Source organism: Staurois parvus, unplaced genomic scaffold (genome assembly GCF_062004578.1).
Source record: "Staurois parvus isolate SC_StPar_1 unplaced genomic scaffold, SC_StPar_1.0 ptg000153l, whole genome shotgun sequence".
NCBI lineage: Eukaryota > Metazoa > Chordata > Amphibia > Anura > Ranidae > Staurois > Staurois parvus.
The window spans coordinates 6700462-6728302 of NW_028317949.1; the positions used below are offsets into that span (position 1 = coordinate 6700462).

Sequence of the window (27841 nt, forward strand, 5' to 3'; positions counted from 1 at the left end):
AACTGACGCTGGGGGAACTAACTGCCACTGGCATCTCCAGTGACATTAATACTGTGATCAGTAATAATACTATACACTGTCACTGTATTAATGACACTGGCTGGGAAGGGGTTAACATCAAGGGAGAGTAAGGGGTTAAATGTGTGCCTAACTATGTGTAATATATGCAAAGTGTGCTGTTTTTTTACTAATGATCTCTTAGTTTCTGGGATGAGAAACAGAGAGATTGTTCCCTCTGTACAGAGCTCTATGTTGATTTTCAACACAGAGCTCTGGGCTGTGACAGGACACAGCTGACCAGCAGGTCCTAGCCATGAATCATTGGCTGGGACTGCCATTAAAAATCCTCACTACGCTAGGTAAAAATGTTTGCATAAAGCTTCCCATTCCTTCCAGCAACCCCCTAAAAACAAAAATATGCCCCTCCAAGCATCCCATAAAAGGAAAAACATTCCCTCTCTCCCTCCTAAGAAACCCCGCCCCACCCCAACAATTCCTAATCCTGAAGAAATATCCCTTCATTCAAGTAAACTCTCCTTCCAGAAGCAAGTTCCTGCTCTTAGCCAACCCCCTGTAAACTTTCCCACAAGAAACTCCCTGCTCTTAGCCAACCCCCTGTAAACTTTCCCACAAGAAACCCCCTGCTCTTAGCCAACCCCCTGTAAACTTTCCCACAAGAAACCCCCTGCTCTTAGCCAACCCACTGTAAACTTTCCCACAAGAAACTCCCTGCTCTTAGCCAACCCACTGTAAACTTTCTCACAAGAAGCTCCCTGCTCTTAGCCAACCCCCTGTAAACTTTTCCACAAGAAACTGCCTGCTCTTAGCCAGCACCCTGTAAACCTTCCCACAAGAAACTCCCTGCTCTTAGCCAACTCCCTGTAAACTTTCCCACAAGAAACTCCCTGCTCTTAGCCAACCCCCTGTAAACTTTCCCACAAGAAACTCCCTGCTCTTAGCCAACCCCCTGTAAACTTTCCCACAAGAAACTCCCTGCTCTTAGCCAACCCCCTGTAAACTTTCCCACAAGAAACTCCCCTCTTCCTCAAAAGCAAAACCACCACTTTCCTAATCCCTTCTCTAAAAGAAACTCCCCGAGCTGCAATTTTCACCCCCTCCTTCCCCCAAACAGAAGTTCTATGTCTCTCCACTTACCAGACCTCAGATTCAGTGCAGCACAGAGACTGGAAAACGTTTGCATTCTCAGGCTCCATTCGGCTGTGTTTTAAGACACAGAGCTGAGAAGGAGTCGGAGAACCTTCGGTTGTGCACTGCCAGTTGCCGGTGTTTGTGTGCACTGCAATCCGAGCACCGCACAGGAGATGGTGGGTAGATGCCTGGAGCTAGAGTTTCAGGTCTCTGGGCCCTGTAACATCTTAACAGCAGCCAAGGGCGCACTCTCATCGTGCATTACCGTGGAGATCCACGTATTTATTAAATGAAATAGATATATATTCACAAACCAATGGGAATTAAAAGCAGAAAGAGTGGTCCGCAATAACAGCGGATGCAATGCTGTGCCCTTGATATGGATAAGCTCAGAGCTCTGAGGAAGGGAGTTCATCTCCCGAAACGCGTCAGCTTATCCATATCAAGGGCACAGCATTGCATCCGCTGTTATTGCGGACCACTCTTTCTGCTTTTAATTCTCGTTGGTTTGTGAGTAAATATCTATTTAATTTAATAAATATGTGGATCTCCACGGTAATGCACGATGAGAGTGCGCCCTTGTCTGTTTTTGTTCACCAGTATTCAGATTTCCCGATCTTTGAAGGGCAGCACCTCTCTGTTTGGCATTTTCAATTTCCTAGTCTGCATGAAGATTTGAGCGCTGGTTACATTTGTTTGTCTTTTGGATTGCATCTTATCAACAGCTCTTTAGCTGACAGATCACTGCAGCTCTCACTGCTTCTGCTGCACTGTTGCTGAGGCTGAGCAGCATGGCAGGAGGGACACTGACTGGACATTTTGGTAGGAGGCTCTGCGAGGGGGGGACCCCTAACCCCCCCCTTATCTACGTCCCTGGCACAGCCTATTTACCTTTAGTAAATCAACCCCTGTGTTTTCTATATAATCATGGAATGGCAGTCTAGTTTGTGATTTTAATTGATTTTAAATATCTGTATAAGCATAATAAAGATTTATCGTGATCATTGCAAATTTGTATAGTGTTAATGGAGATTGCATTTCTTGATTTAGGATTTGTATATTTTAAATCCCTATTCCATTGGTTAATATTGTGTTTTCCTTGCGTCTGATTTTGAAAAGAGTTTACTGTAGTAAGGGAGGTAGGGAGGGGGACTGGCCTTATTTGTAAAAAAAACTCAACTTGTTATTCCTGTATTGATCCCAAAGATTAACTTTAAGTTTTGACTAGACTGTATCTTTAAACTATAAAGGGGAATTTAAGCCCTTCTACATTTAAATATAAGAAAACCACTTCACTAAGAATATAATTTTTGGGGTTGACATTGAGAAAATCCTGCCAAGTAAGGATAAGCAGGTGAATGTAGCAATTCAATATTACAGGTACAAGAGGACACAACAAAATTGTGAAATTAAGTTGTTTGTGGTCATTTTTTCATAATACCAATTATTCATGTATTCTGAAGGTCATTTACCTGTACATGACTTGAGAATTTGTATTGCAAGATCATGATGATAAAATTAACAATGACAACATTTACAGACATTCACATTTATTGCCAGAGGTGACTGTTAGGTCAGCTTGTAAGCATCGTATTATCAGCTCTAATTAAGTGATAAACCTCTTTAATTTAAATTTAAAATGCAGTCACTAGGGATGAATATATCTGACACAGCCATACTTTTACTTAGTACATAACAAATACAGTATACAGTATACAGTATACAGGAATCCGAATGTTTCTTATAACTGAATGCACGCATTTAATGCAATGTCACCTGTGAGTAAAGCCTGGATGAATTTGTAATATGGCATATTACCAGCAAGGGAAAGAGCCAAGATGCAAAAAGAAAGGATAATTTAGATTTTTCATAACAAGCAGCAATGGAAGCAGTGCTATCCTTACGATCTCATATTTTTCATTAATCTCTTTCCAATTTCTTTTTAGCTCTGTTGCTACTGTGGTCTTACCCATGCTGCTTTTAGCTGTTTTTAAAAATAACTGATTATTTAATTGGTTACCTTTTTTTTCTTTTTTTTTTACATCTAGGATCTAATTGTTCTAGCTCAAATCTTTTTTATTTATTTGACTTTTATCTTCCTTTATGATCCCATCATATGTCCCCTTTGTTTGGAAATACACTATTTTACTGCTTATGCTATTAGATTTTGCAGTTGCTTCCACACTCCCCCCCCTGCACCTTCGAGCTGAGATGATCCTAACAAAGACCTGTCATTTTTCTTCCCTCGGGTAAGTGGGATTTTTCTGGATTGGAAAACTGGATTTCAGCAATTTAAACTCCTTAATGCTTTCTACTGAAGATTTTTTAGTCAAAAACTAACATTTTAAATCCATAAAGACTGCTACAGAAACTGGGCATCCCACAGGCAGGGGAGGACTGACCGTTTGGAAACTTGGGCACTGCCTGAGGGCCCGGGGTCAGTAGGGGGCCCCACGAGATGCCCCTGGTACCTTTTTATAGGCTTTTTTGAGTTTGGGCAAGGACACAGGGGCCTCATGATCCCCTATTGCCGGGGGGCCCCATGAGTTGTCAGTCCGCCCCTGCCCACAGGTATGATGATGTATCAGTGAACAAATGAGCAAAGAGAATGTATGGCAACAGCTCCTACCTGTATGACTAGATTACAGACTTTCATATTTAAAAAAGAAAAGAGGAAAAAAATGTGAAGACATATCCATAAGGCTATAAAAAGAGTTTAGAATAGAAAATAAAAACAAACATAAACTAAGAAAGAGGATAGTTATGGAAACTGAAATAAGGAACAAGATACTTTGTTTTTATGTTTTGGATAGAATAGGGAGGGGCTAAAACCTCTGGCAGGTTAGTATTCTGCCCTGGTCATGATCAGGTGGACTCATCTTCTCTTTGGGATTGATTTACTAAAACTGGAGCATGCAAAATCTGGTGCAGATCTTCACAGAAACCAGTTTCCAGGTTTTAGTGTCAAAGCTTAATTAAACAAGCTGAAGTTAGAAGGTGATTGGCTACCATGTACAGCTGCACCAGAGTCTCTAGCATTACTTAGTCTCCCCCTCCTGGTGATGCCCATCACTGAAATAAATCCTACATTTTACCATTGGCATTGGAAGAGGTGAGGGGAAATTTCCAATGGTAACACTTGCTCTACTGACAACTATCTAACACTGGAATGCTTCTCACTTTGCAGAGTTTTTCTCTCACTTTAGCTTACATCTGTTGTGATAGGATTTTTATCTTCAATATTTTATCTAAAACTAAACAAAAAAGTTTTGATTATACATCCAATTTAACTATTAAAACTAGGTGGCAAGTCATTGGTAAGGGTTTCTTGTATTTTTTATTGTGTACTACAATTTTGGGATGCTTTAACATTTTTTTTTAGTTTGAGTGTGTGTGTATTTGTATTTCTAAGTATATTTTGCGAGCATAACAGTTTGTAATGGGCAGTTTTTGAATGAAAATGTAAGTCATATTTTCTATTCTATGCAAAAAGATGGAGAAAGGAGGGATTCCAACAATATTGCTTCAGATCACATTTTATAATAGAGGTTGCACTAACTAGGAAACCTTAACTGACCTCAATTTACATATACATTTTCCCTCTCACCACAAAATAAAAAATACAATAACTTAAAGATATCAATCAGAATTTATATTTTCTAAATCATAAAAGGGACCCATGCAGTGTGCTTATTTTGCGCTGTGGAGAGTATAAAAAGTGTTTAACGTAACCTTATCCCTCGCTCCTCTGGCAGCCGATGCTCTTTTCTTCTGTCCCATGCTCCAGTTTGTAGGTGGGCCCTCAACATCCTTACTTACAATGCAGAACTGCTGGTCCTACATTGTACATAATGACATCCAAATGTCTGGGGCCAAAAGAGTGGCAATGTTCAGATTTAATGATCTAACTCCTGTGTACTGCTTTACTGAATTTTCTTTATAATGTATTTTATTTTGTATATATATGGCAAATGTATATTTGCTCACTTTTATTGTAATTAAAAACATATTTTCCTTAACCCAAGAGGGAAGACATTAAGAGAGTATCTATTTTGTCTTAATAGGCTGTGAGGATGGTTTTATATCCTTGATGTCTCCCTAATGCATGTCACTCTTTCCTTTCACAGACAGTTAATGTGGGTGCTCTCCAGCTAACATGTTATCTACTGCAGGCCTTGAAATTTCCTCTCGCCTGCTCGCCAATGGTGAGTGGAAATTATGGTGGGGGCGAGTGTGTCCCCCAGGGGCGTATTTGCCTAGGGTGGCACTTTTTAGGGGGGGCCGCACAGTGGCAACACCACCCCCCCTCTTTCCCATGGAAGGGACACTTAGTACAGGGGCGGGCTGCTGTGTCTTACCTGGGTCCGCGACTCCGTGTCCCAGTCCCATGTCGATCCGGTCCACGAGGCGCTGCTGGAAGAGGGGTAGGGAGGTTGTCAGCCAGTCTGGTGTTTTCATTTACCTGGATCGCGATATGTGGGCGGGATGACATGCCGCCCCTGTCATCTTGCCACACCTCCGGGATCACTCAACAGCCTATGGCAGCTTGTTCCTCCCTCTGCAAGCTCCGCTTCCTCGCCGATGATTGGCTACTGGAACTTTAGCTCAGGAAAGTCACACACGCGGCCAATCACTGGCGAGGAGGCGGAGCTTGGAGAGGATTGGCCAAGCATCAGCACAAAGATCAAAGAAGTGAAGGAGCAGCCGGCGCAAGTGAAGAGGAGAGCGTCCGGAGAAGGAAGACAACTGATCGGTAAGTGTCTGTGCCATGCAGATGGTGCTGCTGCTGCAGCCAGGTATGCTGGCTATGGATGGGAGAGGGAGGGAGGGAGCGAGCCCAGGCTGGAGCAGGGGTCAGCAAGGTAAGGATCATTGGTGTCAGTGGGAGGAATAGTGTCCCATCATTGGTGTCACTGATACCGATGATGGGGCACTATTCCTCCCACTAACACCAATGATGGGGCATTATTTCCCCCCACTGACACCAACAATGGGGCACTATTCCTACCCCCGCTGACACCAACGATGGGGCACTATTCCTCCCCCTGCTGACAGCAACGATGGGGCAGTATTCCTCCCCCCACTGACACCAATGATGGGGCACTATCCCCTCCCCCCCACTGACACCAGTGATGGGGCACTATTTCCCCCCCACTAACACCAATGATGGGTCACTATTCCCCCCCCCCCACTGACACCATGTGTCTGTGTGTACATGTGTCTGTGTGTGTGTTTTTCTGTGTATGTACATGTATCTGCGTGTCTGCATGTACCTGTGTGTGTATACATGTGTCTGTATGTGTGTGTGTGTGTGTGTGTGTACATGTGTCTGTGTGCGTGTGTGTACATGTGTCTCTGTGTGTGTATGTGTGTGTCTGTGTGTGTGTACAGGTGTCTCTGTTTGTGTGTGTTTGTTGGTGGCAAGTAATTCTTAAGGCCTGGCTAGTAGCTCAGGACTTGACATTTTAAGCCATGCTCTACTTATATAATCTTAAAATACTAGAGGACTTCCCCAAGTAAATTTGTATTAGGAATACCTGATTCAACATCAGAGATGCTATGCTGCCTACATATAACATTTTTAGACGAAACAAAGTTATGCTTCCTAAATTCTTATTACTACTTATTACAACCTCAGATTATGTATTATAATATATCAATGCAATATTAGGTTGGTAAGTCTATTCAAAAAACATGCTATGTTGAGCAGTAACAAGATTTATGGCTATTAAGAATACATTGTGACTCAATACTTACTCTACATTCCATAGACCTTTATTTTAAATTCCATTCAAATAGAGTCAACTACTAATAGATTTCAGTGATTTACACATAAGCCCCCCACATTTTTTTTCCTAATAATATTTAAACCCATCTTTCTGTAGTAATTCAAGTGCTTAATTATGTACTGATATGGATCTGGTTGAGATGATTTTTATGCTCATATGAGCATTAGCATGTAAGCTACTGTCATGAATCGATAGATAAACTTTCCTGACTTAAACAATGTGTGCTACAGTAAGCTTTTATCATTATTTAATTTTACCTGCTTAGGTGCAAATTAAATGACTAATAATATATTTTATTATGATTTTTGTATTATGAATGTTGATGTGGCCCAATTTCTACTCCCACACTTCCACCATAAAAAATGTATAATGCATTTCTCATAAGCCATACAGTTTGCACCAGATAAACACCATAAAAGCAGCAAAATACAAAAATAGGTAAAATATTTTACCTGCAACAAGATTTACAGTTTTAGCCATTCCCATGTGTTAGCCACCCCTGCCATAGTGTATAAGCAGCTCATCTACGATAGGGAGAAAAAGTTCCTGGAGTTGAATTAGTAAAGCCAGCCATAGTTGGTTGGAATCTTGGCTGATTCAGTATGGGCCCGTTGAGATTCAAACCATTTATAAGCAGACTGACTGGCCCAATTCAATTGCATGACTTGGGTACAACCAGCTTGTTGGATTTTTCATGTGAATATTGGAAGTGAATATAGCCGTTAGCAATAATCTATGTGTTCTTCCGGTGGGGACAGCTCCCCACCCGCACCGCCAAGCTGGGAAAACACAATTGCTCCTTGGGAAGGATTCTTCCATCAACACCGAGTGTATTGATGAGGGAATTAAGTGATTTTCTTTCCTGCAACCCATGGTTGTAGGAAAGAATACTGCATCACCTATGGATAACATTGGATAACATTAAACCTTGGGTATTGAAAACTGAAGTCCTCCTTCTGATTATAGAATAAATGAGATTATGTTCTAAAATAAATATTTTGAAAAAATGGATAACTTCATAATTTGCCTAAATATTATGTGCAGCATATCATTCAGAGATATAAAATATTTAAAATATGGCTTTCCTAAATTTTATAACAAGTAACCAGTATTTTGTAAACAGAATGTGACAGGTAGCATGGGGAGTTTGTGGTATTTCCATTGTATATATATATTTTTAGTTGATAAACATTACTAACTTTGTTTGAAAATAAAAAAACTGTTTAACACAAAATGTATTTATGATACAGGAAACTAAACACTTTTGGATTTGTAATAGAAGTTACATAAAAAGAGCAGAATAACAATCTAAGTGAATTTTTTAAGACTCTAACTGTAAATGTTATTTTTGCAATATCTTTTGCTGTTCAGAAACTATGAGCTTGATTTATTAAAGACAAACAGACTGCTCAATTTGTAAGTGAAATCATGTTTTGTAAGGAAATTTTCCCCAGAGCCTAATGAATGAGGTGAAGCTCTGCAGACTTCCATCATCCAATCATGTGCAAAAGTTTTTCGTTATTTTTTATTTTCTTCACATAATTGAGTATTCTTTGCAACCTGAAATGACACCACATTCACTATGTTCTGGAGAAGATTCCCTTGCAAAGTGAACAGGCTATTTGTCTTTAGTACATCAACCTCAATGTCATTTACTGTAAGGGTATAGATGTACATTCATTATTATAGTAACTTGTATAACATATATTTTTAGGCAAGAGAAAAATAAATACGTAGTGTATAATAATTTAAAAGTACAATCTACGGTAAACCAATTTGCTATTGTAAAAATATATGTTAAAAATGCCCAGAAAAAGCAGCCATAGATACATGGTGATACATATTTTGTGAAACATATGGTATAATATAAAAATGAAAATTACAAAAATAATGCCCCTAATTACATTCTGATCATTTGCATTTTTTTTACACACACACACACTCACTCACAAACACACTCTCTCCTCTCTGTATTAAAGGACAACTGTAACTGTCCCCGCACATCCCTGAGTGAATTCTGCCTGTAAACAATGCTAAATATTCATGGCAGACCCCAGCCATCCAACTGAAGGTTTATTGGATGGGTTGCACACAGAAGGGGTTTAATTAAAGAATTCAGGAGCTACTGTAATAAATGTACAGTTGTCCTTTAAAATAACCAGTGTTGAAAAATTCATTTCTGTAATTTCTTTCATTTTTCTTTGTTAAATTATGTTATCTACAGCTAGGAAAATAGCATTTTTTAAAAGTAAAAATTGGCAGCATTCTTTACTACAAATTTCCTTAATTTTTTTTTTTGTTAAGACGAGTAATGTTTTCAATAAAGTACAGATCATAATTTATAGTGAGATTTTTCTTGTGGACTTCATTTACATACTAAAATGTAATTCTTTATGACTGCATGCATACAGTACATCTAGTGTAGATCAACCAACTTATGTTAGTTAACATTGTTAAAGAATCTGCTTGTGGTTCCAGTTTCTGTGCATGCAGATTTGTTCTGACAGAGAGAACACCAAATCAAATATCATTTTATTATATTACAAATATGAAAAACAAGTTACAATTTTAACACTTTCAACTTTATATGTTACCTGGCCTGGTCTTGCATTTTCACAAACAATGATATCTTCATGTCCAATATACGGGGCATTATCATTAACATCCAAGACTTTGATACCAACTGAAACATAGCTCATTAGGGCAGGATTTTCTGTGAAAAAATGTAATGTATACATTATCAATTTGCTAGCAGTTACAGTAAAATATTTCTACAATTGTTATAAGGTATTTTTAAATTTGTCCCTTCACAACCAACCAACAGCTTTTTTTTAGGCTTGGCCTTACAGGACATGGAATATAGCCAATCACTTAACTCAATTCAAATAATTGAGAAGATAGCTTGATATTTGCATCATATCTTCACAGTTTTATATTGTGCTTTAAACCAATTCTATAAATTAGTGGGAAAAATTGGTGGGAAAAAATATTGCCCCTTAATAAATGGTAAATGGATCTGGTAAAAGAGAAAAGAAGTCACTTTCTTTAAAGTGCCAGTAGTCATGAACTTATATTTCCTTGGTTCTGAATTTACAGTCACATTTGTTTCTTAGAGCTGGAGTATGCCACTAGTTATTTTAGGTGTGAGGTTCCTGCTGCTGACTATTTAGCATAGTTCAGAAAGTCTTTCCCCCATTGAAACATTCCCTAAGGTTAGGTTCATACAAGTGTGGGTGGTTGCAAATGTGTTCCCACACCCGCAACCACCTGCAGTCAAAATGTGCTGCACTTTTACAGACACGCAAGGCTGTCATTTATTCTTAATGACATTCCCAGGCATCTAAACATGCAGTGCATTTGTGGGTGTAGGAAAGGTGTGGGTGCACTGCATTTTGCCTGCAACTGTGGCTTTAAAAAGGTGCAGGGACCTTTTCCCTGCAAGCCAATGCAAATGCAGATGCAAACCTAGCTGAAGATTTAATCCTCACTTACTAATCACATAAAACAAGTCCTAAATGCATTACTCTCCTACATATACTTAACACCTTAAGTGAGCCCTTAACACTTAATGCCCCTACCTCTAACACTTTACCTAACCACTAAATCAAGACTTTAATACTAAAATTGTATGTAAACCCACTAATATCACTAAAATCTCATGTAAGTGTTGCTGTGATTTCGAAAGTCAGATTTAATATTTTTAAATATGAAGATTTTATTAAAATAATATCTGATAATCCTGCCCTGAAGGTCCTAAAACATGTACTTTCTTTTATAAGAAGAAAAAGCTCAGTATCCCAATTGTTCCTTTTCAATTTCAACATGACTTATGCTCATCCAGTGGAGACTACAAGTCATTCCTATGCACTTTGCACAGGCATGGTGCACTGCTGTCACCATCAGGAAACCCATACAACCATCACTGAATGACGTTAAGGAAAAATAGGTGAGAATGAATATGATATTTAAAAAGGCAAATGTTTATGATGCACAGTGCTGTAAAAAAGTGACCAAAAGTGACCCCAAAAACTTACCCCTTATCAATAATGTTTTACCCACACAAAAGTGAGCCTAACACAAACTTTAAGCATATCCAAATCCCAAAACCAAAAAAAGTAATATGTTACATTATGCCAGTTCTTAGATAAGTTAGCTGTACCATTTTTTCTTTATTTCCAGCTGGTACTAACGATATTAGACGTGCATTTTCATGTGCTAGAAAATTTTGTCTTTTTTCATATTCGGATGCATTCATTAATTGAAGAATTTGTTTCAAATGCCTTTGTTATCTGAACCTGTTTGATTTTCAGGATTAATTTTGTATGTTCGGTATTCAGTTAGTTTCATTCAGAATAGCCTGACTGTTAAGGAGCGGGTGGCCGCCATGTCCTTAACAACCATGGATCATCTGCTATCAGTGGGATTCCCTGGTGATTTTGGCCCTTTTTTTTCTTTTTTTTTTATCAGATTTTTGCTGTCTTTGTCTGCACTGAATAGATTTTTCCACATTTTATGTTGAAGGGATAATCAAAGTGCCAATCTGTGCCCATCAGTGCTGCCAATCTGTGCCACCTATCAATGCACTTCAGTGTCACATATCAGTGCAGCCTCGTCAGTGCAGCCTCGTCAGTGCAGCTTATAAGTGCCCATCAATGTAGCCTATCAGTGAAGTCTCATCAACACACATCAGTGAAGGAGAAAAAAGTTATAATAAAAACAAAAAAAAGCTGTTTTTTCAAAATGTTCAGTCCTTTTTCGTTTGTTTAGCAAAAAATAAAACACCCAGTGGTGAATAAATACCATCAAAAGAAAGCTCTATCTGTGTAAAACAAATGCTAAAAATATCATATGGGTACAGTGTTACATGACCGTGCAATTGACATTCAAATTGTGGCAGCACTGAAAGCAAAAGATTGGTCTGGGCAGGAAGGGGATAAAAGTGCCAGGTAGGGAAGTGGTTAGAAAAGCCTACACTAACTTTTCTCTGCTGCATACTCACCCATACTGAACCCAAAGTTTCTGCATCCATTGCAACCAGTCTCCTGCAGAAATCACCCAGTGCTAAGAGCTCAGTGTGATAATAAAAAAAAAACTAAATAGATGTTCTGGTTCTCCTGAGACATCTAGAAGCTAGAGAACCAGAGCTTCTTGCTGTTCTTCTCAATATATTTTCAGCAATTTTGCTGAAATCTTTTTCAATATCTAGAGTTAAAGATGATAAACTGAGACATTACTTCCAGTTTGGAATATAATGATATCCCCTATGTGAATAGTCTATGGCTATTTTTTTTTTTTTTGGTCATTCTCACCACAAGTGGAAGGTTGCACTTTTAGTCAGCCCTGTAGCCATATGGCTCGCATTGTCAAAAAAAATCTGGCACACACTAAATAACTTTGGGGAAAATATAATCTAGAGACTAGAGGTATGCTACACCTTTAAAAGACAAGTGGTATAAAAAAAAAAAACCGCTGCTTGTCCTAATGCCTATCTCTGACCCTTTTGCTGGATAGTTTGGTCTGCATGTTATTGGGGAAAACAATTAAGCTGGAATTCATATACTAAGTGTCACTGTTAGGTGTGCAAAGATATCAAAATGCAGTATCTTTTGTGATAGTGGTCCTTTAAATCTCCCCTAAGAAATAGCTTGGATGATAAATGAAAATGCAAAATTCTACTTCTCAAAATGACTGAAGATGAACATTATGAAGTCAGTTACAGGAATATGTGAAAGATAATTTCTTATTCAGACCCTCAAATATAACCATCACCCCTTTACAAAGTTTCCTAATCTGATAATCTTCTGTAATAACAAAGGGACGTGATTAATTATGATAGCAACTCTTTTCTATTCTGAACTGTATGTAGTTACCGGCTCATTATTTTTTCCCCAAATTGCTTGTCACAAACTGGTTATGTGGTTATCCATACCTTCCCTAAAAGTGTCAATCACTTTTACCCACACAAAAAAAGCATCCATAATCATGTAAGCGCATATATCACAAAAGAAGGTGCATGCTAGTTGGTATTTAATAGGCATATGTTACAATGTGTCCTGATGATTAGTTTTGGCCCTTTTTTTTCTTTTTTTTATCAGATTTTTGCTGTCTTTGTCTGCACTGAATAGATTTTTCCACATTTTATGTTGAAGGGATAGATTTTAATCTGACAAAAAGTATGAGATTTGGCAAGAAGAAATTGCACAAATAACTTTCTAATAATTGTATGAATTGTATGCATCCTAAAACTACATGTGATCTGAAAACGTGATTGTGATTTTTCTGGAAAAAAAAGTATTCTATTGCAGACTGGTTCTTCTCTGATCTATGATCCCTCTGCTGTCTTCATAAGTTACTGAAAAAATACCAAGCCCACACCTGGGAAATGACTGCCCCCCCCCCCCAGCTCACAACAGATGCCTCAGCTCTGTGTTTTTTCTATGAGCCTGTTAGGGGGAGTGTGTCCTTTCCCTCAAATCCGCTATCAGATTTCATGGAGCTCTGTGTCTAACTCTGCAGTGTTTGTGGCATCCGAATCCCCGCCCTCTGCTTTCTGCTGCTGAGACATCCCATGTAATATGCATTTTGTTGGAAAGCTATAGAGAAAAAAGAGATGCAAGTAAACAGGTACAACTTATGTAGGAGGATTTGTTTCATCTCTATGTATCACCTGAGATCAATCACTTCACTGTAATGGTTTACACTTTAAGTGAAAGTTGTAGAGCTGAAGTAAATTGTTAAAACTTCACTAATAATAATGTAAATGTAGATTTACAGGTATATTTTAAGGTTATAAACATATTATTTCAAATCACCTTTTCTAGTTCTTCTGCCCATTTCTGTTCCTTTCAAGTTCAACTGTACCCTTAGGGGTATATTTACTAAAGCTGGAGAGTAAAAAATCAGACTCCCTTCTGCATAGAAACCAATCAGCTTCCAGGATTCATTGCCAAATCTTCATTGAACAAGCTGAGGTTAGAAGCTGATTGGTTTCTATGCAGAAGGGAGTCTGATTTTGGACTCTCCAGCTTTAGTAAATAAACCCCTTAGTGTCAAGAAGCTTAGCCTATTTGCTAGGCTTTGCACCTTCTTTGCTTAAGAATTTATAGGTTGAAAGAAGTGAACCGACCATACCAACTGCAGTGCCGTTTAGCCATTGTTTAAATAGAGATCTACTTGCTGCAGAGAACAATACAATGAAGTTAATTAACATTAGTGATACAGAGGCATTGATCTTTTACAATAAATAATCAGACATTTTCTTTCCTACATGAGTAGAGGTCATTTAACCCTAGATCAATTTTAGCATCATCAGGGTGCATTGTTTAAAGTGGTTGTAAATCTCAGATATGAAATATGAACAAAGCACATCCCTCTTTAGTGTGTACTTGTCCCAGTTGGGAGCACTAAGTGTTATTTCTGTCTGCTGCTTAATTCCTCTACTATTAGTATAAGTCACTTCTGACAACTTTTCTTGACACCAAGAGAAAAAAGGTGACGGGAGTGTCCTCTAGCACTTAGCATGTGATTGAAAGCCTCAGCTCTGTTCCTGTGTGCAGGGAGGTATGTCCCTTCTCTCCAATCAGCTATCAGAGCTCTCCTTACTGAGGACTTACAGGTGAAACTCAAAAAAATTAGAATATCATGCAAAAGTTCATTTATTTCAGTAATGCAACTTAAAAGGTGAAACTAATATATGAGATAGACTCATTACATGCAAAGCAAGATAGTTCAAGCCGTGATTTGTCATAATTGTAATGATTATGGCTTACAGCTCATGAAAACCCCAAATCCACAATCTCAGAAAATATAACAATATCGGACCTCTGAAAAGTATAGGCATGCATATGTACAGTACTCAGTACTTGGTTTGGGCCCCTTTTGCAGCAATTACTGTCTCAATGCGGTGTGGCATGGAAGCTATCAGCCTGTGGCACTGCTGAGGTGTTATGGAAGACCAGGATGCTTCAATAGCGGCCTTCAGCTCTTCTGCATTGTTCAGTCTCGTGTCTCTCATCTTTCTCTTGGCAATGCCCCATAGATTCTCTATGGGGTTCAGGTAAGGCGAGTTTGCTGGCCAATCAAGTACAGTAATCCCACGGTCATTGAACCAGGTTTTGGTGCTTTTGGCAGTGTGGGCAGGTGCCAAGTCCTGCTGAAAAATGAAGTCAGCATCCTCATAAAGCTCGTCTGCAGAAGGAAGCATGAAGTGCACCAAAATCTCCTGGTAGACGGCTGCGTTGACCCTGGACTTAATGAAGCACAGTGGACCAACACCAGCAGATGACATGGCTCCCCAAATCAACACAGACTGTGGAAACTTCACACTGGATTCAAGCATCTTGAAGTGTGTGCCTCTCTATTCTTCCTCCATACTCGGGGTCCTTGGGCCTCTCCATTCTTCCTCCATACTCTGGGTCCTTGGTTTCCAAATGAGATGCAAAAGTTGCTCTCATCAGAAAAGAGGACTTTGGACCACTGAGCAACAGACCAGGTCTGACATTGTTTGTTGTTCAGGAGCGGCTTGACAAGAGGAATACGACATTTGAAGCCCATGTCCAGGATCCGTCTGTGTGTGGTGGCTCTTGATGCACTGACTCCAGCCTCAGTCCACTCCTTTTGAAAGTCCCCAACACTTTTGAATGGCCTTTTCCTGACAATCCTCTCCAGGCTGCGGTCATCCCTGCTGCTTGTGCATCTTTTTATTCCACACTTTTCCCTTCCACATAACGTTCTATTAATGTGTTTTGATACAGCACTTTGGGAACATCCAACTTCTTTTGCAATTACCCTTTGAAGCTTTCCCTCCTTAAGGAGGGTGTCAATGATGGTTTTCTGCACAACTGTCAGGTCAGCAGTCTTTCCCATGATTGTGATTCCTACTGAACCAGACTGAGAGACCATTTAAAGGCTCAGGAACCCTTTGCAGGTGTTATGGATTAGTTAGCTGATTAGAGTGGGACACTTTGAGCCTAGAATATTCCACCTTTTCACAATATTCTAATTTTCTGAGATTGTGGGTTTGGGGTTTTCATGAGCTGTAAGCCATAATCATCCCAGTTATGACAAATCACGGCTTGAACTATCTTGCTTTGCATGTAATGAGTCTATCTCATATATTAGTTTCACCTTTTAAGTTGCATTACTGAAATAAATGAACTTTTGCACAGTATTCTAATTTTTCGAGTTTCACCTGTATGTAGGAGGATTTGTTTCATCTCTGTGTATCACCTGAGGCCAGTCACTTCACTGGGTATATTTAAATGTTTACAGCCACTTTAAGCTTAAAACTATATGACTATCTTCCTTACTGAACATTGTAAGGTAATGCTGATCATGTGATGTGGTAAAAGGCCAATCACAGAGGCCTTTTACCATGTGATCAGCTGTGTCCAATAACACAGCAGATCACCGGTAAATGCAGTTGCCGGTTATCGGCTGCACTTTCCTCACATTGTCACAGCGTGAGGAAAGTACTGCCGATAACCGGCAATGGTCAGAGGACAGATCATCACCAATCATCAGGGCACTGATGATCAGAGCCCAGCAGTGCTGCCCACCTGTGCCCAGCAGTGCCGCCAAGTGCCCAGCAGTGCCACTCACCTGTGGCCAGCAGTGCCTAGTAGTGCCACCCACCTGTGCCCATCAGTGCCTAGTAATGCCAACCACCAGTGCCCAGCAGTGCTACCCACCAGTGCCAAGCAGTGCCACCCATCAGTGCTGCCCAACAATGCCACACATCAGTGCCTATCATTGCATCATCAGTGCCGCCTATGTGTGCAATCTCATCAATGCTGCCTATCAGTGCCCATAAGTGCTGCCTATCAGTGCCCATCAGTGCTGCCTATCAGTTCAGCCTCATCAAGGCACATCAGTGAAGAAGAAAAATTACCTGTTTGTAAAATGTCATAATAGAAACAAAAAAAAGACTTTTTCAAATTTGTTGCTCTTTTTTGTTTATAGCGCAAAAAATAAAACACCCAGAGGTGATTACCACCAAATGAAAGCTCTATTTGTGTGAAAAAACAATAAAAATTTCATGGGTGCAGTGTTGCATGACCGCGGAATTGTCATTCAAAGTGCAACAGTGCTGAAAGCTGAAAATTGCCCTGGGCAGGAAGGGGGTATAAGTGTCCAGTAGGCAAGTGGTTAACAGCTGCCCTATATCAGTAGGCAGCAGGGGTGCACAAAATCAAGTATAGATACGTGATTTCGCATTTCTGGGTAGCGGCCACCACCATAAGTGGCCTCACCTGTCGATCACCACGTCCTGGATGGTAATTTCCTGCCAGCACCCAGTGATTGCCATGTATCACCGACGGGGGAGAGGCCTTTATGTAAGCAATACAGATCTCTCCCCTGTCAGCTTCTGCACACTGCTTTGTATTGCTCTGCATAGCAGACCAATACAAAGCGATGTGCTTACACAGTAAAGCGTACACACAGCAAAACAGCACACAGTTAACCCTTTGATCACCCCAGATGTTAACCCCTTCCTGCCAAGTGCCATTAGTAGAGCGTCAGTGCTTTTTATTAGCACTGATCACTGTATTGGTGTCACTGAGGATATCAGTGACAGTCAGTTCCCCCCAGTGTCAGAATGCCCGCAGCAGTCCCGTTATAAGTTGCTGATCGCCACCATTAGTATTAAAAAAAAAACGATTCCAGTATTTATACTACCATTTGTAGATGCTATAACTTTTATGTAAACCAGTTAATTTACATGTATTGGGATTGTTTTTAGCAAAGATATGTAACAGAATACATTTTGGCCTAAATGTATGATGGAATTTCATTTTTAAAATTTTTTTACTGGACATGTTTGATAGAAAGAAGTCAAAAATATAGTTTTTTTCCTCTCTTTTTTTTCGTATAGCTTAAAAAATAAAACCACACAGGCAATCAAATACCACTGAAAGAAAGCTCTATTTGTGGGGGAAAAGGACATAATTTTCATTTTGGTGCAGTGTTGTTTGTAAACAAACCTTCAGTGATCACCAAGGTAACTGATCAGGAATTTTGGCATATTTAACAGAACTGCCAAAGGCTGGGGCAGGATGCAGGGCTCACCAGCATGTAGCTCTTTCTGAGAGCAGAGTTGTTGGGTTCTTTTTTCGGGTAGTGTGGGCGGCGGGCATCGTGATTGATGTTGGGTCTACTTCAGAGGACATTCTTTTATTTTTCTTCTTTTAATAAAGGACTTGTCAAAGACTGTCTCCTGTTTTTTTTTCACACTACCTTTTTTTATGTGAATGGGTAGTGGTACCATGTACCCCATACCCATTCACATAGACCCCCAGCTGCAGACCCCCACAACCACTGGCCAGGGTTGTGGAGAAGAGGCCCTTGTCTCCATAAACAGAGGGACAAGGTGCTGTGGGAGGGAACCCCCTCTGCTTCAAAGCACCCCTCCATGTTGAGGGCATGTGGCCTGCTTTGGTTCGGAGGGGGGGGGGGCTTTCCTGACCTGCCTGACTGCATACTCAGATAAAGGTCTGGTATGGATTTTGGGGGGACCCCCATGCCATTTTTTTTTATTTCAGCATGGGGGTTCCCCTCAGAATCCATACAAGACCCAAAGGGCTTGGCATGGATGGAGGGGGGACCCCACGCTGTTTTTTAAATTGTTTTTTAATTGCTGGCAATTTTTTCTTTTACATTCAGCTGTCAGTGGGGAACCCTGCTGACAGCTGAAACATTATCGCATGGTTTTCACTACTAAAATACCACATGACTTGATAAAATAACACATGCGGTGTTTAGTAGTGTTTTTAGGTGAATTCAAAGGTTTTTTTTAAAGGCTATGCGGTATCCTACTGCATACTTTGATGTAGTAAGATACTGCTTAGTGACTTGGCCCAGTGAGCCTCTCACCAGGCCCCCTACTGACCCTGGGCCCTCAGGCAATGCCCAAATTCCCGAATGGTTAGTCCGCCCCTGTAGCTATGCATTCTGTTCCATGCAGAAAGGTGCTTCCATACATAGCAAGCCTGCATTGTTGGGTGAAGGGTGTTGCTGTGCACCCCCCATCTCAGCACATCCCTTCTTGGTCAACTGATACCTCCATCACACTGCATTTTCTCCTGGTACATCCTTCTCTGGATAACTCATGCCCCCCTCTTTCACAGCACATCACTCCCGGCTCAAATTGCCTCCCATCACATCCTTTTCTAGGCAATTAACCTCATCCCATCCTTTCCAGGGTAATGTGTTCATCACAATAATTGCCTCCCCAGTCAACTCACTCTCCCATCTCACTGTAGTCCTTCTCAGCAATTAAACTCCTTATCACAGTGAATCCCCCACCTCTGAGCCCATTACCTGTATCCCAACTTAATATCTAAGATAGCACTGTACAAGACCTTAAAGATGTGCCACGTTATAAATATAAATATATTTCCCATATTTGTACTTTACCTATTTGAGCAATAGTAAAAGTCCAAACATGGGAAATATTGTTAGTGATGACGTTGTGCACCTATAATACTTTGCAGCATGCCAGCTTAACAAACACACAGATTGGAGAGCAATGGTTTGTTCATGCAATGGCTACCAAGATAATTTTATTGATATGGTAATTTAACAGATCAATAATAAGCAAATCATATGAAAGTGTATTGCAAAATATTCGCAAATTCCATCTTGGTTTGTGCATGTCTAGTAAAATGAAATAAATATGTGCATCAAGTAGTCATATAGTCATGTAGTCATGTCTAAAAAACAAAAAAAGGAACTTTTTCAATGCTTAAAATAAACACAGGTTCATTTAACATTAGTAAATAACTTCAAAGTGTATTTCTTGGAACTGTCAGTTTGTAAAGGATTAAATTTAAGCTGGAACAGAAAATAAACTGCTCATTCACTTTTTATTACTGCTGTGCTTCTGAAAGAGATGCAAATCTCTGCACTTCCATGCAAGGCTTACGATTTATCCACATAACTGCAGTTTAGCTGTCTAAGTACATACTTGAATGCAGGGACAAAATTAATCAAAAAGACATAGGAAACTAAGGCAAATTTTGGTGTTTATCATTTAAAGTACACCTGTGCTGGGTTTGTAGGAAAGCTACCATTGCTGACCCTTCTGAAAATGTTCTGGCTGTCATGCCAATCCAACAGCTTTAGTACTTAGAGTCACTAGCTTAGAACAAATATACTGTACTTTTTTAGCTCTTATCTTACTCTGGCTTCCCAAGATGCAAGCTTGTTCCAGGTCTGTGTCTCAGGAAGTCATAAAACTATGGTATTCTCAGGAGGAGCTTAGCAATGCAGCCCTTGTATAGTTTCATATTGGCTTTTTACATAGTAAAATAATATAAATGAATGTGACCTGCAAGAGAAGAACTCTTATATCTACCTTTCCAGAAACCTGTTTTCTCTTCTTTTCTTTCATTGCAGTGCTGCAGTCTCCATAAGACTGCTCAACATTCAACACTTCCAGGAGAACTAGATGGTTGGGCCTCCTGCTGCACTCTGGTTTCATCACTACAGGTTGGAACACAGGGGGACACAGGTATCTGGCACTCTGGGAAGTGTCAAATGCTAAAAAGAACAATAGAGGTTTTTGGGCATGGCTCTTTGCTCAATGTGGGAGGACCCCTCCTAAATGCACTCTCTAATGCCCAGGAAACATGCATTTGACGTCACAACGCTCGTAGGAAGGATAGTGAAATACAGTTGGCTGCACATTAGCGGTTGGAGGATCCATACCAGTAGCAATACCTTATTGGAATTTATTTATAAGACATTATATTATACATCATACATGTGAGTGGAATACTGGATATTGTTTTTATCAATAAGTGTTTTGTAAGGATAAAACACTATGTTTTGGTCATCTCTTTTCAGTGCGTATTTGATGAAGGTGGAGAGCTAGGAGAGTGGAGGAGATTTATTCTCATTGGATACAAAACATTATTTCATATAAGGGACACATGCCATATATGACCTCACTTAGCTGTTTGGTCATATATATCAGGTTAGAGCACATTCGGTGGAGGTGTGCACATACATTTATTGGTTTGCAGTGTGTAAAAGCACAAGCTGTTTCAAAAAGTAATTTGCAATTCAAGCAACTGTGAAGCTATACAACCATAGAGTATCAACTTATGGACACTTATTAAGATATGCTTATGTTGATTGTTTTGGTTCAAATTATAGGTGAAGTGTGACACTTCATTGATATTTAAGTGCATAGGTACCCTGTGCCATGATGTCAGTCCTGAGTATGGAGAACAAGTCACTAGGAAAGGAGTCAGCTCATAACCCTCTCACTACCAGGGTTCCCATCTCCCATGTCAAGTACTAAATTCCTGCCGGTTGGCTGTTATAACTTTCTCCACCATTTGCTGGTTACTCATGGCATTGGCATGTTAGCCATATCTCCCTCCAACTCCTCTCCTTGATTAACCCTTGAATGGTGGCTCTCCCTCCTCTCTTCTTTATCCCCTTTTTGTTGGACAAGTCCTTGTTCTTTTGGCACACCATTACATACAAATCCTTCATAAGAACTTTAGACCAGGCACCTTTTGAGTTAGCTTGGACATTTTACTGAGAAGCATTCAGCTGATACAGCACTCAGTCTCTTTACAGTTAATTCTTCAAGCTATTTACTAACCAGGATGCCCTCTTATACCTTAGAGTAGTCTATAGTCCATAAAGTCCTTAATCTTCTTCAGCATGCCAACTGGGCACCCCTTTTGGGGAAGCAATCACTCCTAGGTAGTGATCTCATTCTGTAGCACCCTCCTTGCTTGTTCTCATCTGGAGGCATCCCTTCTAGAGCTCATTCCCCTTGTATTTATAGCTCGCCACAAGTTGGCAGAGCCATGAACATCTGGGAGTTAGGGACATAACCATTCATTAACCCGCTGAACAATTCACTGGACAAACACTTATTAACACATATATAATACAATACAACAACAGAGGCAATGTGCACCACAAAAGAAGACACCTGGCTACAGGATGCATTGCTGGAATGGAGGGGAGTTAAAATGCATGGCCTGATGTAGCTCTTCGTGAATGGGTACCTTCATTAAGATTGTTTTAACCCTGTCAAGATCACTTTATATAATCCTAAAACTGTAACTGCATTTTTAATAACATTTTTATGGTATTCTGTTACACTTAAAGAGTAGTATTTTAGTTAAAGCAAGTAAGACAGGTCACAGGTTATTTGTATACAAATCCATGCCTGTAAAAATGATTAAATATGCCTTCCTTTCTGGTGGCTCATGTGTTGAAGCTCTGTCTTTCTTTGCTGTCTGGGTGATACACATACAGGTATTTCGACCCTTTGGAAAGGGCCAGACACTTTTTTGAGTGTCGTAATCTGTGAGGTACTGTGTCAACTGTGAAAACTAAATGTTTTGCCTATTGCTAATTAAAAGCATATCCATATACAGTAGTTAACCACTTTGTTCTCCATGTTAGTGATGCTTAAATTCGACCCATAAATCGACCATTCGTGTGTTAGGAGAACACACGAATGGTAAGGGCGTTCGGCAGGCTTTTCGCCTACTGTGCCCTACAATCCACTGCGCTTTCACAGTGCATTGTGATTGACCAAAGCAATGCACCTGACCACAGGTCAGATGCAATGCTTTGGCCAATCACAGCACAATTGGGTGGAGCTAACGGTGACATCAACGATAGAACCATTTTGTTTACTTCTTTGGGGGGGTGGACTTGTCAAAAATGTTGTTTTGTTATTTGTTCAATAAAGGACTTTTTCCGAAGACTGGTCTCTTTTTTTTTTTTTTTACTAAATTTAACTCTTTAGTAAATGGGTAGGGGTACCCCTTATTCATTCACAAGGGGGGGGCAGCAACAGGGTGCCCCCTTCCCCTAATATTGTGGGGAAGAGGCCTTTGTCCCCATCGGCATGAGTCACTGTCCTAATGCCGAGGGCATGTAACCTGGTAAACTGCAAGGCCGGGGGGGGTGCTCGTTTGTCCCCCCCTTTCCTGCTCTGCCAAGTCTGTTTGGATCAAGGGCCTGGTAGGAATTTAGGGAGGCCCCACACTTTTTTCCCTCCATTTTTGAGAGGTGGGGTTCCCCTTAAAAGTCCTACCAGGCCTAAAGGGCTTGGTATGGCTTTCAGGGGAACACCACGCAGTTTTTGAAAAAAATTTACTGTGGGGTCCCTCCTATCCTTCCTACCAACCCTAAAGGGTTTGGTATGGATTGGGGGGGGGCACATTGTTTTTTTTTTCTTAATGTAATTTTTTACAGAAAATGTCAGTCCTGCTGCAGCAGGTTCTATACATTGTACAGATGTGCAACTTTGCAAGTATTTTAACCAACTCCCACCAGCCATATAAGGAAATGACGGTTGTGCAGCGGTTCTCTCGTTCTGGGAGGATGTCATATGACATTCTCCCACTCTTGCTGCACTTGCGTACCCCCAAGGGGCACGCGACACAGCGATTTGTGGTGCACTGTGTCCCTGGGACACAGCGGATCACCGATTGCAGCAAAGTGCCGATGACATAGGCTCTGTCATGTGGTCAGCTGTGTCCAATCACAGCTGATCACATGTAAATAGGAAATGCCAGTTATCAGTAGTCCTCTCCTCATGCTGACGGTAAGCAGCATTCCTCAGAGGGGACATGTACACTGATCATCAGGGCACTGATCTTCAGTGCCCTGATTATCAGTGTAGCCCTATCAGTGCCATCTGTCAGTGCCCATAATTGCAACCTGTCAGTGCCCATAGTTTTTTCTTAGTTTCTGTTATAAAATTGTCTAAATAAGTAATTTTTCTCCTTCACTGATGTGCGCTAATGAGGCTGCAGTGATGGGCACTGATGAGGAGGCACTGATAGGCAGCACTGATGTGCATTGACAGGCATCACTGATGGGCACGTAAAGGCATCACTCATATATGGCACTGATAGGCTGCACTGATGGACACTGATAGTTGGCACTGACTGGCACTGATGGGCACTAATAGATGGCACTGACTGACACTGATAGGCAGCACTGAAATGCAGCTCTGATGGGCACTGATATGTGACATTGATGTGCACTGTTATGCAGGGGCGGACTGACAACTCATGGGGCCCCTGGGCAATAGGGGATCATGGGGCCCCTGTGTCCTTGCCCAAACTCAAAAAAGCCTATGAAAAAGGTACCAGGGGCATCTCATGGGGCCCCCTACTGACCCTGGGCCCTCGGGCATTGCCCGAGTTTCCAAATGGTCAGTCCGCCCCTGCTGTTATGTGGCATTGATGTGCACCGATGGGCACTGGTATGTGGCATTGATGGGCACTGACAGGTGGCAATTATGGGCACTGATATGCGGCACCGATGATGAGGCACTGATGGGCATTAACAGGCATCACTGATTGGCACTGAAAGGCAGCACTCATATATGGCATAACATCGTCGGCTCTTTACTCTGATCGGTGATCCTCTGTGTTCCAGAGACACAGTGCACCCCTATCTCCACGCTGCACACCCCGGGGGCGCATGCGCAGTTAGAGTGGGAGGATGTTATATGATGTCCTCCCAGAATGAGAGAACCTCTGCCCGTCCATTTCCTTTAACTGACAATTGCGTGGTCATGCAATGCTGTACATAAATTAAATGTATGTATTTTTTCCCACAAATAGAGCTTTCTTTTGTTCGTAGTGTTTTATTTTTTGCTCTATAAACAAAAAAAGAAAACAATATTTTTTATTTTCTGCAATAAAATATATCCAACAAAAAATGTTAAAATCAAATTACTTCATAAATGTAGGCCAATAAGTATTCTGCTACACATTTTTAGGTAAAATTCCAATAACTGCATATTGATTGGTTTGCACAAAAGTTTACAAATTGTGGTAAATATACTGGAATTTTTTTTTTACATTAGTAATGGTGATGATCAGTGACGTATAGCGGGACTGGGAACCAGTCACACTAATACAGTGATCAGAGCTAAAAATATGCACTGACACTGTATTAATGACACTGGCTGGGAAGGGGTTAAACATCTAGGGTGGTCAAGCAGTTAACTGTGTGCCTAGATATATGTAAAGTTTACTGTGTATGCCAGGTGCGGACTGACCATTTGGAAACCCGGGCACTGCCCAAGGGCCCGGGGTCAGTAGGGGGCCCCATGAGATGCCCATGGTACCTTTTTCATAGGATTTTTTGAGTTTGGGCAAGGACACAGGGGCCCCATGATCCCCTATTGCCCAGGGGCCCCATGAGTTGTCAGTCCGCCCCTGGTGTGTGCTGTTTTCACAAGATAATGTGCTGGATTCTATTACCTTCCTTGCAGGGAAAGAGAATCCAGCACATTGCAGCTGACAGGACACAGCTTTGCCTTGTTCACCATTGGCCGGCACCTGCTGATCGGCTTCTGCTGTGACCAATCACAGAAGAAGTGGTGAGCTGGCAGCAAGCACATGCACCCGCGACCAGGAAGTGCAGAATCATGTTTATATGCATGATTTTCCACAGTGCAGCCACCCTGTAGCAGTATATCCTCTATGGGGCAGTCGGCAAATGGTTAAGAAGATTTTGTTGCTCAGCATTTAGTCACTAATTAGGCAAGAGATGAGTTGGGTATAAAGGAGCATCCCCAGGATCCAGATGTGAATAGTTCAGTCACATTTAGGAGAAGGGTTGGGAAGCATGGCAGGAACACAGACAGTAAAAACTAAGTTAAAATTTCCCTGAATGTTTAGGAAAATTAGTAAGATTTCAATGACATACACAAAAACTATTTTGCCAAAATGCAGTAAAATCAATAGGGAGGGTGAAAAAAGTTTTTTTTTTAATTGGCCAGTGGCTCCTGAGGGTTACAGAAGCTACTATCAATTATCTTGGATTTGTTATTATGGCAAAAATGCCCGCTCATCACCTTCATTATTTTCATTATTTTTTTCCAGAAAAAGAAAAATGAAAATAAAAATTGAAAGCAAGAGCATTAAATAATGACTAAATAACACAAAAGAAAAAAAACATTACATGTAATAACCCCCTACTGAATGGAAAAAAAATAATCCTCCTGAAAATGAAGGAAAATTTGCAGCAAAATCAATTTTGCTGAAATCACTTCACTCCCATTTGGTCAAGAAGGCAATTTTATGAATTGGCACAACCAAAGAAGAATGCCTGTTTGGTTGATATTTGGAATTTTAGCTCAGAAATAGTAGTGCTGGAGCAGGATATGTCTCGCAGCAACCAGAGCAATGACTGTTTCAATTGAGAAGATTATCTAATAACAGAAAATCAGCATTAATTAATGAAAGACAGATCATGTGTAACTAACATGGCTATTTTTTACGAGAAGGCAAGGTCAGAGCTGGACACTGGGAATATAGTTTTGCAAAAGCATTTAAAGGAAAAGTTCACCTTTTAGACAAAAATAACAAATGCATATTTTTTTGCAAGTAAAAAAATGTGCATTTATTATTTTTGTCTACAGGAGCCTGGAAAGCATTGCACCAGCGATCAGTAGATCCCTGATGCCATGTAGGCCTTCCGCAGACCTGTCAGAATATCTGCTTGCCATATGGGATGCACAAGCAAGCAGATATTCTGGCAGTAAGCTTCAATGAGCTACCAAGGCGCTCCACAGCTCTGTGGTAGTTCATTGAAGACTACAGGCCTTAGCGGCTGTCAGGACTTGCAGTTCATTCATTCACGGAAATATGTGAATGAATGATGCGGCAATGTGGGTGAAGCTCTGCAAGGCCATGCTGTTTTCAAATTTAACAGATAGTACGGGGAGACTTCTCCCCATACTATCTATTAGAGGGAAGGGGGGGTCAGTGTGCGGCGGCTGAGGCTATGGGGAAATGTTACATGCCCCACCCTAAAAACAGGTGGAACATGTAACGTCCCCAAAGGTGAACTTATCCTTTAACATAGTTCTTCATAACAGCCTTGTCATTGACCAAGGATACCAGAACTTGGGGAGTTGTATGTGTATGGTTAAGAATTTAGTAAGGGCTTATTCACACCATTGTGGTAATGCATACATTACCATGAACTTTACATCAATGCATGGCAACACATATTAAATGAATTATTGCAATGTGGTGCCATTTATTCTGAATTGCACCCAATGCACCTTTTTACAGCACAGAGTGATGAGCAGCCATGCTGTAATATACAATGGCAGTGCAATGCAATGCATGTTTGTATGTTGCAGCAAGTTGCCACAACTACCACAATGCAATACTGTGAATGGGCCCTAAAGGGCAGAAAGTAATCAGTAAATGCATTAAGAACAATAGAGTACCGGTATATCACCAATATTAGCAGTGGTTTAACATGAAGATCACTCCTGGACCCAGTTCTGTTAAACCTTTTTTTTTATTATTTACCTAATTAATTAAAAATAATTATAATGTTGCCATTTTTGCTTATTATTAAAAAAAAATGTGTAACATTGTTAAAACCCAATAAGATAGTCAAATATTAGAGCAGTTGAACTGCATATTAAATGTAGGGATTTATTTAAAGTGCTGCAGTATGACCAAAACGTGCACCAGTTTCAGCCAGTGATTTATGAAACAACATGTAAATTATATGTGTGTATTCTTCATTACCTTTAGAGACATGTCATATAATCACAATTCTAGAAAATTGAAGGCAACTATAGTACATATCACTCTGTGATTTGCAGAGTTCCTGCAAAGTTCCTGTCTTAGCTGACGACATATGATATGACGCTGAGCATGTGCACTCAACTTCTTTGGTCAACCATGGCGAGGCCTGTTCTGAGTGGAACCTGTCCTGTTAAACCACTGTATGGTCTTGGCCACCGTGCTGCAGATCACTTTCAGGGTCTTGGCAATCTTCTTATAGCCTAGGCCATCTTTATGTAGAGAAACAATTCTTTTTTTCAGATCCTCACAGTTTTTTGCCATGAGGTGCCATGTTGAACTTCCAGTGACCAG

General features: G+C 40.5%; 1 protein-coding gene across 1 annotated transcript in view; it reads right to left on the reverse strand.

Annotated features, from left to right (window-relative positions):
- The window catches only part of CDH18 (cadherin 18), an 835087-nt gene that overhangs the window by 42317 nt on the left and 764929 nt on the right, over nt 1-27841 (reverse strand). The window contains exon 9 of the mRNA XM_089674838.1: nt 9533-9651. Within this exon, the coding sequence (XP_089530964.1) occupies nt 9533-9651 (119 nt within the window). The remainder of the gene's footprint in view (nt 1-9532; nt 9652-27841) is intronic.